General features: G+C 38.0%; 1 protein-coding gene across 7 annotated transcripts in view; it reads right to left on the reverse strand.

Moving 5' to 3' along the window:
* The window catches only part of WWOX (WW domain containing oxidoreductase), a 537,265-nt gene that overhangs the window by 321,661 nt on the left and 200,319 nt on the right, over nt 1-15,285 (reverse strand). Inside the window, exon 9 of one of the 7 annotated variants that reach the window (XM_075101321.1) lies at nt 6,126-6,257. The exons of 5 other annotated variants lie outside the window; for them this stretch is intronic. In XM_075101321.1, the coding sequence (XP_074957422.1) occupies nt 6,141-6,257 (117 nt within the window). In that variant the 3' untranslated portion in view covers nt 6,126-6,140. Of the gene's footprint in view, nt 1-6,125; nt 6,258-15,285 lie in introns of those variants that run through there. One more of the 7 variants, XM_075101322.1, reaches the window with a different exon arrangement.

The raw sequence follows: 15,285 nt of genomic DNA on the forward strand, positions 1-15,285 counted from the left end.
CTGCAAAGGCAATGAGCCGAGTCAAAGCCAGAGCATCGTGTCCCTTCATCGACCCGGAGCGGGCTGCAGGAGACAGGGGTAGGATCTCACCAGCACAGAGGAACCTTGAGAGACACCACGTCTCCTTCCTGTAAAGCCATTATGCTTATCGAACACGGTTTAGCTCAGCAGACCCAGTTCTCATACTTCATGTTATTGCATGCTTTACAGCTTAAGTTACACTCTAGAAGAAACGAAGACAAGGATGTAGATTACATTACACTCTTCTTTTTTGAGGCATATGGCATTGGCCATGGTTGGAGGGAAGAAACTGGCTTAGGTGGAACCTACATGAAAATTAGCTTCCCTAGAAAGTTTAAAGTCAACACGTAAAAGCTTTTATTTCTTATATAAGGAATATTCCCATATTCTTTCCTGTAAGAAGTTCTCCCTGTTCTCACTGATTTAGGATCTGGTCCCAAATACAACTTCTAGTTGCTCCAGTGATACAAACAATATAAAAATACTGACAAAGAATAGAGACTGGCAGAACTGATTCCTCAGTTCAGTACAATGGAATACAACAGAAGGCTGAAGATGAAAGCAGAATGTCTGCTTGAAATTAATACAAAATACTTTGTTTATTAACTGGCCATCACTGTATTAGGCATTAAACAAATTCAGAGAAAACTATTTTCTGTCACAGTATTCCTCTGCAGCAAAAAGATTAGTTATTTCCTCCTTAGGATACTCAAATGATAATCACTAGCGTACAGGTAATTGTTGAAGAAGGGAAAAGAAAAAGCAAGTGGTGCATAAATACCTTGAATTTCTGTTGTTTACACAACTGCATTTAGATGAAGGTATATGTACAGAAAGACACACAGGTCTTTATTTCTCCTTAATTGGCTTCATTTCTCTCTAAGGACTCTTTTAATATATAAAAACTGTAAGCATCTTAATGTAAAATTCGTATTAACCTAAATGAATAGGTTAGCATTACATTTTTTCTGTCACTATAATTTACGAATACCAGAAATGTTGACTTATAAGGCACTCTGTTGTTGATCATTTTATCTGCAATAAAGGCATTATTTTTGCATCTTTTGTTCTGTCCTTTGCTTTGACTACCTGTCCACATTTCACAGGGCCTGTTTTACACCAGGGTTTTTAGGAAAACAAGTGCAACTGGCTGACCTCTGGTCTCTGATACAAACTACAGCTTCCAAGACATGTTTCATACCAGCCACAAATCTGCTGTAATAGCTGGACATGCTATTTAACATTTGTTGAGGATCCTTCCAATTATGCACCTACAGACTTGAAATACTGGAAGAGGACAGCTACCTCAGTAGCTCTTAAGATAATTTCCTCTGAAAACAAGGGAAGTTACACTCAACTGCAAAAAGAAAAAAAGATAGTTCTATCATGAGGGATAGAAACTTTTGGGGGGTAAAGCAGCTTTTTAACTTGACTCCCACCACACATTCTCAGACAAAAAGTAATAAACCCTTTAAAGGCTGGACCCATTCACCACCAGATTCACACCCTGATTAAAATCCAGCCCTCTGTACTGATTATGTTAGAGTAATGCCCTTAGGAGAATGAAAAAGCACTAGAAATGAGTGACTCAGTCGGTGTTTTGGCCACAGCAATGAACTCTTGCACGCAGATACATCCTGGGACAAGTGAAAAATACCTGGACGTTTCCCTTGATGTTAAAATTTGTTACAGCCTGGTCTTTTCTGCAGAAGTTTGTCTGAAGAACGAGGGGATAGAGGAGATGCATTTATAAGATCCTTCAAGATTACTCTGATTACTTCCTCCCTTTCAAATGCAGAGTATATTGAAGCCTCTTTAAAAAATTCATACAGTAGAATCATTCTGTGCAACTGCAAGAAGAAAACTGTCAGACAACATTCCCAATTCAATATTACATTGTGCTTCAAGAAAAGATTTCCATATATTCTAGATTAAAAAAAGTCTCATAAATAAATGATAATCCATGGCTTGCACTGAAAAATGAAAAATAATTTTCTGTTTGCATTTCACTCTGCAGAGTAAAATTTAATCTCTCTTTTAATATATTCTTTGTATATACAGAGAAGTAAAAAGATGTAACCTTATGAAAATTGATTTTTTTTACACGGTTAAAAATATTTCTATCGGTGTTTATCTAGAAATCTTACTTTCATGAGTGCTGGAATATATCACGTATTGGTAACTTAAACACATTATTTCAAACAAATTATGATAACGCGCTTTTTTTTTAAAGAGGGGAGAAAACCTAGATTTTTAACACTAAGCAGCATAGAGACAATGATGAAGAAAAGGGACACTCCTAAGAGGTTGCCACATCTGGCCACAGTTCAACAGAAATCTGTTAGTAATTTTGTAGATTTTATTGTAACAAGACTTCTATATATTGTCCATAAATCTAAAATAATATAAACATATATGATATGTGTGTGCATATTTACAAATACATTTACATTTTAAGTAATGTGATGTGTTAGTATTGCACAGAATATAAATTATACAGTACACACTACCTACACCTAAATTCACTGGCAAGATTAGAAGCATACTGAGTTTGTTTTAGCTGATTCAAGATAATCAAATAAAATGTTGGTTCTCATAAAACAACTTTTTTAAAACCCTCAATTTTTTTGATGTTTGATGATGAAATAGATTTCCCTGATAGTGTTTAATTTGTTAGAAAAAAGCCTCGACATAATTCGTAACAAAACGTTCTGGCTGGGGCTCTTGTACGGAAGAGCAGCAGAAAACAAGGTTAGATTCACAATTCTGTCGGATGCGCCTTCCTCTTGCTTGTGTTGTGGGAGTAACCTGGTTTAATTCCCTTCTCTGCCGGGGGGATTGGAGCGCATCGCCTATCGCTGGTTGATAGCTATGCAGAGGCTGAGGGCCGCTCACTTCTCTCCTTCATACAATTCCACTTTCTGCAAGTAATTAAAGTTTCACTGAAGCAGGTACTGAAACCCCAGTGGCCCACTTCCCAGGTAAAAGCCACAATCACCAGCCAAAAGGGTCATTCTCACTTACTTTATTTCTCAATTAGTAGTCACTCCATACAAGATAAAACAGGGGGAAATGCAGTCCGATTGCTAAAACGCTATTTTGGCACAGCCATTTAGAGACTTTCCTGGGAGAGGTAGGCTGCAAGACAGAAATTGTGAACTCGAGATAGCAGCTAAGATGTCATTTTGTATTCAGTTTTGTAGGGAATAACTGAACAGTCAGCGTGACAAGAGAATGAAAGCGATTCCCTGCCCTGCCAGTAACCTGGGAGTATTTATCTGACAACCTACCTCTGATGTGTGAACAGTTCTGGGGTCGCTGAAAATACGGTGGTACCTGCCATGCTGGAATAATTTACTCTCTTTCTTCAAATATATTCACTTGCTGTAAAAGCCTTGCCATCAGTTACTCCTACCACTGGCAAAGGAAAGGGCTGCGCTGTCCTGCCGCCGCTCTGCGGGAGCCCGCACTGACGCTCGTTCTAGCCAAAACAAGGACAGGCTGAGGAAGCTGCAAAGAGGTCCCCAAAACTTAGAGACTGTTAGTCTAAGATTTGGCCTTTAAATGACTTCCAGTAAAATACGCAGACAGGTATGTGCATCTTTCAAACTGCGATGGTATTACGTCAGCGTTTATCTAACCTGGAACCACATCAGGAAAATATGAAAAAACCCACGTAATTAACTCCTAACAGGATGCTGTCAGTATGCAAATGTAACAGCAATGGACTTTTAGGCAACTTCCATATAGCTATGAGAGTATTTTCAAAAGTGTGAAAATTATTTCTAAACTGGCCCAGAAGTACCACATTTTAAACGGGAATTCTCACTCATGGAATTACTCTCATCACTGCAGGAAGTGCTAATTTTCCCGCTGGCTGGAAGCTTAATAAAAATGCTGTATTTTGTCCCTAATTGTGATTAATCAGTGTGGCACTGTGAATGGCAGCAATTCCTTTTCAAACATGGCAATTTTCAAAATTTGGCAAAGTGTACACGTTATGCAAATGACTTCATAATTGTACTGCGTGCTGAAGGAAAGGAACAGAACTCCAGGCAGAAAAAATCCGAGCTGTTCTGCAGAAGTAGCATCCCGGCCAGTGCCACACAACTGCACACAGCAGCAGCCAGCTGAGGACACGAAAACCTTGTTTCTGCCACTGATTTGCAGCACTCAAAAGCCAGCCACCACCGCTGCTGGCACTGCACGAGGACACATGGGACAGAGGATCCCGGTGAAGCGACGGTGGATCCACTGGGCAGAGCGACCTGGGGGAGGTCCCAGCACACCTCTGTTACCAATAGCTCCTCTCCCACCCCATCCCGGATCAGCAGGAGCAAGCAAGCCCAGCACTCTGCAAGCCTCACCCCAGCCCAAGCCCTTCTTTGTACCTGTCATTCACAGAAGAAGAGGGGCTTGCAGCCTTGTTTTTTTGCGTGCACCGCTGGGAAGCCTTGAGCAGGCTCTAACCAAACCTAAATGACTTTGGAAACATTTGAGAAGCACTGCTGCAATGTCTACACACAGCTAATTCTTTACAAAACTTTTATTAACACATACCTGGCTGATAAACAGAGTCTGCTGTAAAATACAAGGCAAAAAAACCAGAGAAAAATCATTGCTTACATAATGAATATACCAAAGGCAAGTATTTCCACTACTTCTAATAAACACACCATATTTCTGTTTAATGTCATGAATTTCCAAAGCTGCACGAGTCAAAAAAGCTGCAATGTCACTGTGTTATCAATAAATAATAATAAAAATATCCTTATAACCTCATTATTTTTACAATATAAAATATTATTCAGAGATGTGATAAATGTTCCGACTATCAGAAGCATCATTTTGCAGTGGTTTTCATCCCTAGCGAAGCTGAATCTGTACAAAGATCCCGGTCAGTATAATGGGCCATACATGCTGAAAATAAGGCGCAAGAATCTCACCACAATGGTATCTACTAAATGATGGTATCATCACATGGTCCAACTTGGATTACTCATCCGTCCCTGAAAGTTAGGATATTTGCTAACAGGAGTAACAGATTTCCTTTTTTTTTTTGCCTCTAGCTAACAGAGAATGACATTAACTAGTTCTCAAGTGTAAACACAATATTGTTTTTGCCAGAGCTTGTTTGAAACTGGCCCTTAAATTTAAGAAATAAAAGTAATAGAGAAAGTTTATGATATACTTATTGAAACCAGTATCTGACAGTAATACCATTTACCCATTCATTTTGTACCTTCTGTTTCTGAGAACCTGAAAGCTCTCTCTCACAAGTGTGGAAGCATTCATTTTGGGGTGCACTAAAACGTGGTATCAAGCAACTCTTCTTATTTTGTACGGTTTATAACAGTAAATTCCCAAGGACTGTAGCGTGTGCTGCCAGTGATTCTCAAAAGAGGGTTTCTGATCATTACTTCAGGTTAAAATGACTTACCATGCAGCCATCTGGTCGCATGCATTAGCACACACTTCAGAAATCCACGAGCATTTTATAACTGCACTCTCCACTGTGCTCTAAGTGCAGTGATGGCAGCGAGCACCCAAGTACAGTATGTAAATAAGACAAAGACTAATAATGCCCTCAATCCTTCGAGCGCAAAGGCTGCTGTAGTATGTAACATAGCAACACATTTTCCATTACACCCTAAGATTAATAAGCCTCATGGAGACCTGGAAAATCTGACAGAAAACAAGGGCAATACGATGTTCATTTCTGTTTCATTAAACACAGGATGAGCTGATGGATCTCTCCACACTTTGTCACTCCGCACCGTTAATGGCTCTTTGACATTATTATTCACCATGGGTGAGATTGTGTAACCTCTGCTCACATTGGTGAGCATTTACAAAAGTAGTCCCACTGGCAACTGCTTTAGAGAGGTTACCTCAAGCATATGGTGCTTCTCAGCTCAACTAAGAGCGGCTGAATCTGACCATAAAAAAGTGTGAAGGATTTTAGTAATGTGCAGATAGTTGGTGAAGGGCACTTCAGTGGATACAAAGGTTTAATGCAGCAGTTAACAACTCCGTTTTCTAGCAGGCTAAATAGTTGAGTGATACTTCTTCATTCTCTCTGTCTGCATATTTTTAACTCTGATGTAAGTTTTGCAATGTTACTTTTTCAAAGCAAGCAAATAAAATACCTGGAACAGGGACACCGTGAGGAATGGGATCACAACACAGGCAGCCCAGCCACCGCCCTGCAGATAGGATGTATAATGTGAAAAGCCCTGGGAGAGACAAAGTAATTTCAACACAAGAAAGTTTATTATTTTTTCTTAATTATGTGATCAGGGTTTTACTTGTTGCGGTGTAGTTATAGAACACGGTCATATGTTGCATTACCTTTCTTTTAGAACCGAGTATGTCATACTGAATTGGAAAATAAACAGCCGTGCTGAACACAACCGCGAATATCACTGAAACGAACCAGGAATGAGCCTTTTCATTTGTGTACCTTCCCTATCTTAATTTGAAATTCCTCTGATGAATGATAATTCTTCCCTTTTACTCAGTGCGCTCTCCTTTGTGACACTCAGAGAGTTACAGAAATATGAGTAAATGTTACTGTCCTTCCTTTTACAAACAGTCCAAATAGGCACAAAGATACAAAACACCTTTTAGAAGAGACATGCTGGACAGGTCTTTCCCCTTAACAAATCAAATTCTATTTCCAGCTCACCTTAAGTTTATACAGACTTTTTCCATTTGAAAATTTGACTTGTGCACAATTCACCCCGAACCAAATCTAACTCAGCCAAAGACGCAAACAAAAATATTTCTGATTGCATATGTTCGAGGTGGCACTTGTGCAAAGCAGCTCACTGTCCTTTCTATTCTTGCCTGTGACCTCCTTCTTGCACCTTTTCAATATTTCTTCCGCTGCTACATAACCCCCACGCTGAGCTGCTAGCCATCTTCCCGCACCAACCTACCTACTTTTATGATCAATACACACTGATTTTTTATTTCTTTTATTTTCATTTGGCAATTAATGAAGAAAAATACCAATACAGTCCTTAAAAACAAAACACTGTGGAGGGGAATGTTGCAGTCATACAGAAATTCTAGAACTTCGTAGTAGCACAAGTGAGTAGCAATGCCCAAGTGTTCCTCGCTGAGAGTTTGCATGTGCAAACCCTCATGTTTGCATTCAGGTGGTCACGTGGCTTGTCTGTCCAACTGTTAGTGAACAGCAAAGGCTGAGAATTTCATATAATAGAGATCAATACATAAGTTACAAAACAATAACAAAGGACATCCATCCAATAAATATAATTAATGAACCGGCTTGAGAAAATGACTATCTGCCTCTAGACATTACACAAATAGGAAAATGGAACATTATGTAAACATAAATCACTGCGGATTATGTGTTCAGCTACAGTTTCAGGTTAAAAAAGCAAAATTAAGATCACCGATCGTTTCAACTTGTATCAGAAAACGGATTTTAAAGAAAGTGTTGGCAAAGTGATGTATAAATAGTGTGTTCAAAACTATAAATTAGATTTCCCCAGACAATCATGGTGATTCCACAAATAGTTTCAGAAATAACTCTGGGTAAGTGATTAGCTTTCTAAAGACCTACCAGACAACTTGAAAACAGGAATTTTTATAAACAATACAATTCATTACATGAGGACTGCTGCATGAGTGGCAATAAAAATTCTCTTCTGTGTTGAGCAGAATCCAAAACTAAAGTGGCCACTGTAATCATTGTGGGAGGTAAAAATGCTAGGCTTTTTGCTACAGCACAGAGATGCTTTTTAAAAAGCTGAGATGGAAGCAAAGCCTCAAAGGTTGAACTAAGTCAGATGATTGTAACCCAGAACATGAATGGCAGCATGCCAGGAAATCAAAGTTACTGAAGTAAAAATATGTCAATTCTGTGCAGCAGAAGATGCCTGGGATTCCTCAGAATCATCTAAACCAATTTGATTTTAGTGAGGAATAGTATTAATCAAAGCATAAAAAAGACTTTGGTCCATTGGAAGGAGTTGTCGGGAAGCAAACGCAATGTGCCTAAACACCCGGTTTGGAAATGTTTAGTCTTCCCTACCACTGTTCTAGGAGATAAATACACCTGCCGAGGACTGATACAGAAGGGGTAAGCAGTCAGATACATCAGAAATCCAAAACACATAAGCAAAGGCCTAATAAGCAATCAGTTCAAGAAATACAGAATCTCCAGTCCAGAGTTTTCAGCCATGAGACAAATTCCCACAATGAAAATGCAAAAAGGGGAAGATTTTCCTTACATGTGAGTCCTGAGCACAAACAGCGGTTGATAAGCAAATTCGGTGCCAGTCTAAGCTTTGACACTGTATTTCAGATATATGTAACCAACACATGTAAAAGACAGTCCATTAAAGATAACTGAGCTAGCTCCAAAATTTTTATGTCTGCAGAGCAATACTAGCTCTGTTCCTGAAAACAGAATAGTAAAATAATTACAAGCCTTCAGTGTGGGAGGGTTTGGTTAAAAAACCTAAGAAGTGGGGGGAAAAAGTGATTACAAATGAATTAATAACTGGTTTTTTCCACTATTAAGAATACGAAAGGGACAATGCTGAAAGTAAAACCTGTGAGTAGAACAAGAGACAGAATGATACAAGGAGGAGATATCCGTTCTGTTCACATGTAGGCAAAATGCTTCATCACATCATATTGTCGGAGAGGAAAAGTGTGATACAAGCCCACCTCTCTTCTCTCTGTGTATGTATTAAACCACTTTACAGACCTGCACTCACACATCTATCTTTGTCTCCTGTCTTTGCAAACTAATTCCCTACTGAATATGAACAAGACTGCTCGTGTACCATAATTTCCCAGAGAAAGAAAAAAACCCCATCTTTTACAAGTGTCTTTGTTACTAATGCTACTTAAAGAAACATTCATTTCAATGTCACTAATTTCACTGAAGCGCCACAATAGCAAACTTCTGAACACAGAACAATATAAAAAATGTAGACTCAAGTGACAGCTGAAGAATTGGGGTGATCTGCAAGAAACAGCACAACTGAGCACAGAGAAAAGCAGGTGGATTAGTATCGCGTTCCTGTATGCTTGGGGTCACTAAGATGAATGTGCATGAGATTCTTTTGTCCGTTTGTGCTATAATTTCACACACTAAGAACAAAATTGTGTTCTCTGATATGCTCATAGAAGTCCCTCTGGAATCAGTGAGAATTACACGCCTGCATCTAAGGGCAGAATTTGGCCCTAAGTCATTAGTTAGAACTCTCTGCTGAAACCCTACAGAGATTAGGGGGTTTCAGAGGACGATGAGGATCAAACTGATGCAGCACACTCAGAGATTTACTCTCACAGGAGACCATCAAATACTCAGACACTCCAAAACGCCCCATCTGTAAAGATAAAAATCTTTACAACTAACACACCATATTTGTAGAGGCTGCTTTCAGTTAAAATAGACTTAAGCAGCATTAAAAACAGTGGCAATGTAATCAAAGGAAGCTTAGAGGAGAAAAATAGCCCAAGATTTCAGACCTATGTAGAATAGCATGCCAACCACTAACAATCACTCCTCATGAAAAGACCAACTTGGTGAAAGAAGAATAACTTCAGTTCAGCTATTGCATGTATGGCGCACACGTCCATAAGCGGCCTTACATCTGTTGAAGGAGAACTGTTCTGTCCTCAGCTAAAGGATAAGCTAGTGAAGCTATTTTACCAAAATTTCCTTCTACTTTGGAAGAGTTTTGAGTTGTGTGCACATACATATAACTTTGTGTCTTTAAACATATGTGTATATATATATTTTAGTGTTACTCCCTACTTCCTGCTCTGAAGAACTGCCTATGCATTAATGAATGTCGCTGTAGCTGTTTATATTAAGATCTCATACCTATTATTTACTTTGATCTTTAAGCGAGCAGTTCACGCAAAAATAATTACAAACAGTATTTTGCATCAAATGCTTTTACATTTTTAACAGTAGTATTTAGCAATTTTATTTGTTTTATAGTTGTCCGGTCCTACCTTCAGACAAATTATTCACTTCTATGGTACGTACAGACTATTTTATCTTAGATATTTTCTGGGCACTCGCAGTACTCTGACTCTAAAAAACAAATCTGTGCTTCTCATTAACTGTAGTAATAAAATTTTTCTTTTGTTTTGACCAAGGACTGACAATACTCCAATTCATACTGGCTGCAAAGTAACAGTCTTAAAAAAAAAATCCACACTATTTAATTCTAAACTCCACTGTATCTGCTGCAGGATAGGTTGGCATTTGCTGTTAAAGCAGAAAATTACAAGAAGGGCCTAATTGACCCTCTTGTGTCTTTGAAAAATCCTGTCTGTTGTCTCTAATTGACCCTCTAGATACCTTTATGGAACAATGAATGAATCCTCAGTAAATAATGGACGGTGATGATTAATAGCTGTGGTTTGGCTGGACCTCTCGCTCATGGAGTTGTGCTGCTGAACATTTTTTTTTTGTTTGTTTTTTGTTTGGTTGTTTTTTTTACCATCACAGTTCTCTGTACTTCGTAAACAAACTATTTCGAGATAACAAATATCCTGTTGTAAATAACATTAAAAGTTAAATAAAATTAAATGCTCCCTCATATAATGGCTTGAAAAATAGAATTATTGGTGTTATTCTAAATGGCTTTCCATCACCACCTTTTTCATGTTTCAGTTGAAGATACAGTAACATGTTGTCATATATTCATATGCTTGATTTAGAAAGAAAAAAAGTTTACCATAATGGATCCCCCTCAGAAGACATAATTTATTTCTTTACTATGCATTGTAGTCAACGATAACAATGTCATATTTCTTCCTCTTGACTTTTCATTGCAATAAAAATCTATGATGCTAAGATACTTATAGGTTTGGTTTCATTATAATGCTGTCAGAAAACATTATGAAAACGTCTCCAAATGCCTCTTCTCTTATTTAATAACTCTAATGCCTAATGTTTTTAGGCTTGTCAAATTATAAACACAAATATGTTAAGTTACACCATTACTGTGAAATACCTCAAAGAAGTCTTCCTGTGTTTTGAAAATAATATTTACAACTTAGTAAAACAACTGGCTCAATTCCAGTCCAAGAAATCACATGCAGCAATGAATGTTCGCATGCATCATCTTTCTTACAGCACAATGACATTTGGTGATGCCATTGAAAATCACTTTCTAAAATTCAGCATCACAGACTGAATATGTCAAGAAAATAAAGGACAAATTAACATGTTCTTGCATTGCACGTACAGGAAGTTCAAGCAAATTCACTTCTCTGGGTTTAAGAAATACAACAAAGATGAGCCCTCTTCTTTAAATGTGAAAATTATGAGCACGGAGTGTGTAGGTGTCAGGATCAGCTATCTGAATAAAAAGTAGTTTAAGCTCCACCATTCAAAACCAACTAACTAGGAAAGTTCCACAAGATCTCAAACAAAAAGAAGTGTTCCAGGTCTCCCAGTGAAGAACTGGATCACATTTATCTAGTTTTTTACATCCTAAACTCTCTTGGATACAAGCTGGGACTTGTTGGCCTATTTATGAACCTTTTATAACACTGAAGGTAAATGTAGGACCTGAGGTTCATTAAGCAGCTTTGAACTGTCCTTAACAACACTCAGAGAACTTAAGTAAATATCGCCATAATTTTATCATGGGAAAACTGACTTGACCAAGGTCACAGAGAATATCTGTAAATTTTAGCCTTTAGCTAACCCCAGATTATCTAAAAAAGATGGGTATTTTAAATCCAATAGCAACAGTTTTCACAGTAGATACCTCAATTCATTGCAACTAAATTGAAATATGAGAAATGTTCCTTTTAAGGCTAATATTAATTTAATACATATTTAATCGTGAAACAACTTTGTGCTTACCGCAATCTGCCCTTCTCTTTAATGCAGTTTAGTTTCTTCCAGGCATTTACCCTGATCTCCCAGGAGCAGATGTCTCTCGCTGCTGATTCACTGACAGTTGCCCCCAGTAAAAATGTGAAAGCTCTTAGAAAGACTGTATAATTTGGGCAAGTAAGGGTCGATGACAACTGTACTAAACTGCCTGCAAATAAGCAATAACTATGGGGAGAGGTTAACTGGGAAGCAAGAATGTTTCGTAGGGTCATTGATTTAGTGTAGCTGCAGCATCCTTCAGAGAACAATCTAAGTAGGCAGTTGAAGTCAACCTATTATTGGTGTTGCAACAGGCAGCAATATGATACAGTATTTAGCACGTTTCTGGGTGTTATATATATACACACCACTTTACAAATTTCACAGAGTCACAGAACAGCTGAGATTGGAAGAGACTTCTGGAGATCATCTAGTCCGCAGTGCTCAGAGCAGGGTCGCTGGAGCAGGTTGCTCAGGACTATGTCCAGTTTGGTTTTGAGTATCTGCAAGGATGGAGATTCCACAACCCGCCCAGACAATCTGTCCCAATGTTTTACCACCGTCAGAGTTAAAAGCTGGGTTTTTTAATGTTTAAGCGAAATTTTGTGTTATTTCATTTTGCACCCATTTCCTCTTCTCCTGTCTCTAAACACCACTGAGAAGAGTCAGGCTCTGTCTTCTTTACTAATGTCATCAGACTTTTTACCCAGTTTAAATTTCATCCAATAGAAACCTAAGCATAAGTTAAAGGTGTATATATGGCCTCATATCCAAATGAAAGTAACTTATACACACACAACTGTCCAGTTTACATGTTTATGAGCAGTAGTCACTAATGCAAAGTAAATGTACGGTCTTCACATGCAAATCTGAGATGAACTTACTTCAACCCCTGAAACCTATGCCCCAAAACACCCTGCACAGGCCCAGTAACGTGGAGCGCAAACAGCCACATGTGACTGCGTGTGTTCGGTGTATAACTGCAGACACAAATACTACGTTTGCGTGTGCCGCCAGTATAAATTACGCTCATTACCCGCCACCAGCAGGTGTGCTGTGTAACTGTGCTGCGTACGCTGTGCGCCTGGAACACAAGGCCTACCCGTTGCTTTTGCGGTTACTATTAATGGTATAAAAACTAAGCTGAGAAGCTAATTTTCTTGCTTGACTAATAGTAAATATTTGATGTGAATTTATGCAACAATAAACTTTATCAAAAGATAAATATAATTATACAAATGTATCTACAACTACTTTAAAAGTTCCTGTTTATTATGATTGAGATACAGTGGAAGATATACATTCTCTAGGGGAACCTTTATGAGAGAAGGTAGATTCATATAAATCATAACACAATTTACAGTAGGAAGTTGTTTGTCTAAATAGTAGAAAAAAGTAACCTTTGTACAACTGGGGTTAAACTAATTCTGCTGTAATGAAAAGCAAAATTTACATACAGCTTTGTTACCACAATAAATAGGGGTCTTAGTCTGTTTCACAGCCATTCCCATTGTGCCTCCATAGCCTCATCTGCTTCCACTAAAACCATGGTATAAGGCACATTTTTCTTTTAATATGAGGGAGAATACAGCAATTCAGCCATTAGGTCTGTTTCGGTGCATAAAGATCACAGAGTATAATAGATGCTTATACTTCAAGTAAGTTTTTGTTCTCAACAGTTTATACTGAGCCCAAGCATTAGATACTTGATTCAATTAGAAACCTGACTGCTAAAATACCACATATTGTTTTAGTTATAAGCCTGAACACAGAAATGAAAACTGATTATTTCTCTTCAGCTTTTAAAAATATATATTTAGCTCCAACTACTCTCTCAGAAAAAGAGCATGGCAGACGCACAAATGTTTTCATAGTTGGTAATCCCGAACAGCCATAAATGGGTTTCCAGGACCGAAGAGTCAATAGCATAATTTTTATCCATCTCTTAAATTAAAAGTTGTTACTTATGGTGATGACGGTGAAATAGTCTCTAGTTCAGGAAGTCTGACACTTCGCATTTCAAGGCTTCAGCGCAGTTGCTCATTACTTTAGCAAGCTCTAATTGTTCTCACTGAAGTTTCCTATTACAGATGTCTGTGTGAGGCACAACTTATGTGGGAAAGTTCAGCAAACGTGCTTTCATAATTTCCAAAAAGCCAACAAGGGAAAAATACATTATTTTCAGAAGTTTCAAAAAATACTTACAAGCGTTTTCTGGGAAACCTCCAAGCCCCTAAGGCAGAGAGGGACCTCATAAGTCACCAATTCCAGTCCAGCATTGCAGGAACAGAACACCTAGCTACTTTTAAGATGCAGTTTGCTAAAGTGACTGCATAGCCGGTGTGGGAAAGCCAGAAGCTCTCTCCCACTACTCTAATATTAAATGCAGGAAATTAGAGCTGTAGCTAAGCCAAGAAAGAGGTAGAGTAAAAGAAAACCAGAACAAAAAGTTTGGAACAAAATGTGTAAAGCATTGAAGCTGAAAGAGATAACTTGGATGGGAAAGACAGAAAGAAGGAGCTGAGAGAAGACAGGACAAAAGAAAGAAAGGTCGAAGTGGGTCTAGGAAAAAGAAATCAGACTTTTGGGGAACAAGCAGTAAAAAGGGATAGGGAACATCGCTTTATTTCAAAAACTGGATAGAATACACAATTCAGTTTCTGCACTGTTCTAATTTCACAAATATTTTAAAAATAAATTTAAGTATGTCACTAATCACTTTTGGTGACTTGCTGCAAAACAAGCAACCACTTATTACAGCTAAAAGTGGTCAGTTCAGTTCAAAGGACAGTGTCAGTACTACAAAGGAAAGAATCCAACACATACTTAATAACTCTGTAAGGTTTTCAACCCTTCTCTCCACCTCCCTACTATCCACTGAATATTAAAATAATGAAGGAATAAAACAAAACCCTTAAACTTCAGAAAATACAAAATTTCAATTGTTTATGAAACCTAAATTCGGTCCCTTGGTGTACGCAGATTGGTAGAAAATTCTTAATTACAAGAGAATACTTGACTACGTCATTTTGCCTCATGGGTTTTTTTTGTATTAGCCCAGGTGTTTTTAGCTAATTATTCTACTAAACATATGTCATCATTCAATATACTTATCCACGCCTACGTTTCCAGTGGAAACACTACGAGGATCATATTTAGTGATTATGCTAATATTTTTATCACTTTCTTTTCAGCATGTCACACATTACATAAATCCATACATACTGTAGCAGGAAATAAGTTTAATAAATAAGGCCTCTTCAGTCAAACATCCTGGACTACCCCCATATCTCTGCTGCTTCCAAGTGACTGATTTAAGAGATGGACAAAAGTAGACACACAAAAGTACAGATACTTTGATTAATGGATGATCC

This window comes from Phalacrocorax aristotelis, chromosome 8, assembly GCF_949628215.1.
Source record: "Phalacrocorax aristotelis chromosome 8, bGulAri2.1, whole genome shotgun sequence".
NCBI classification, from domain to species: domain Eukaryota; kingdom Metazoa; phylum Chordata; class Aves; order Suliformes; family Phalacrocoracidae; genus Phalacrocorax; species Phalacrocorax aristotelis.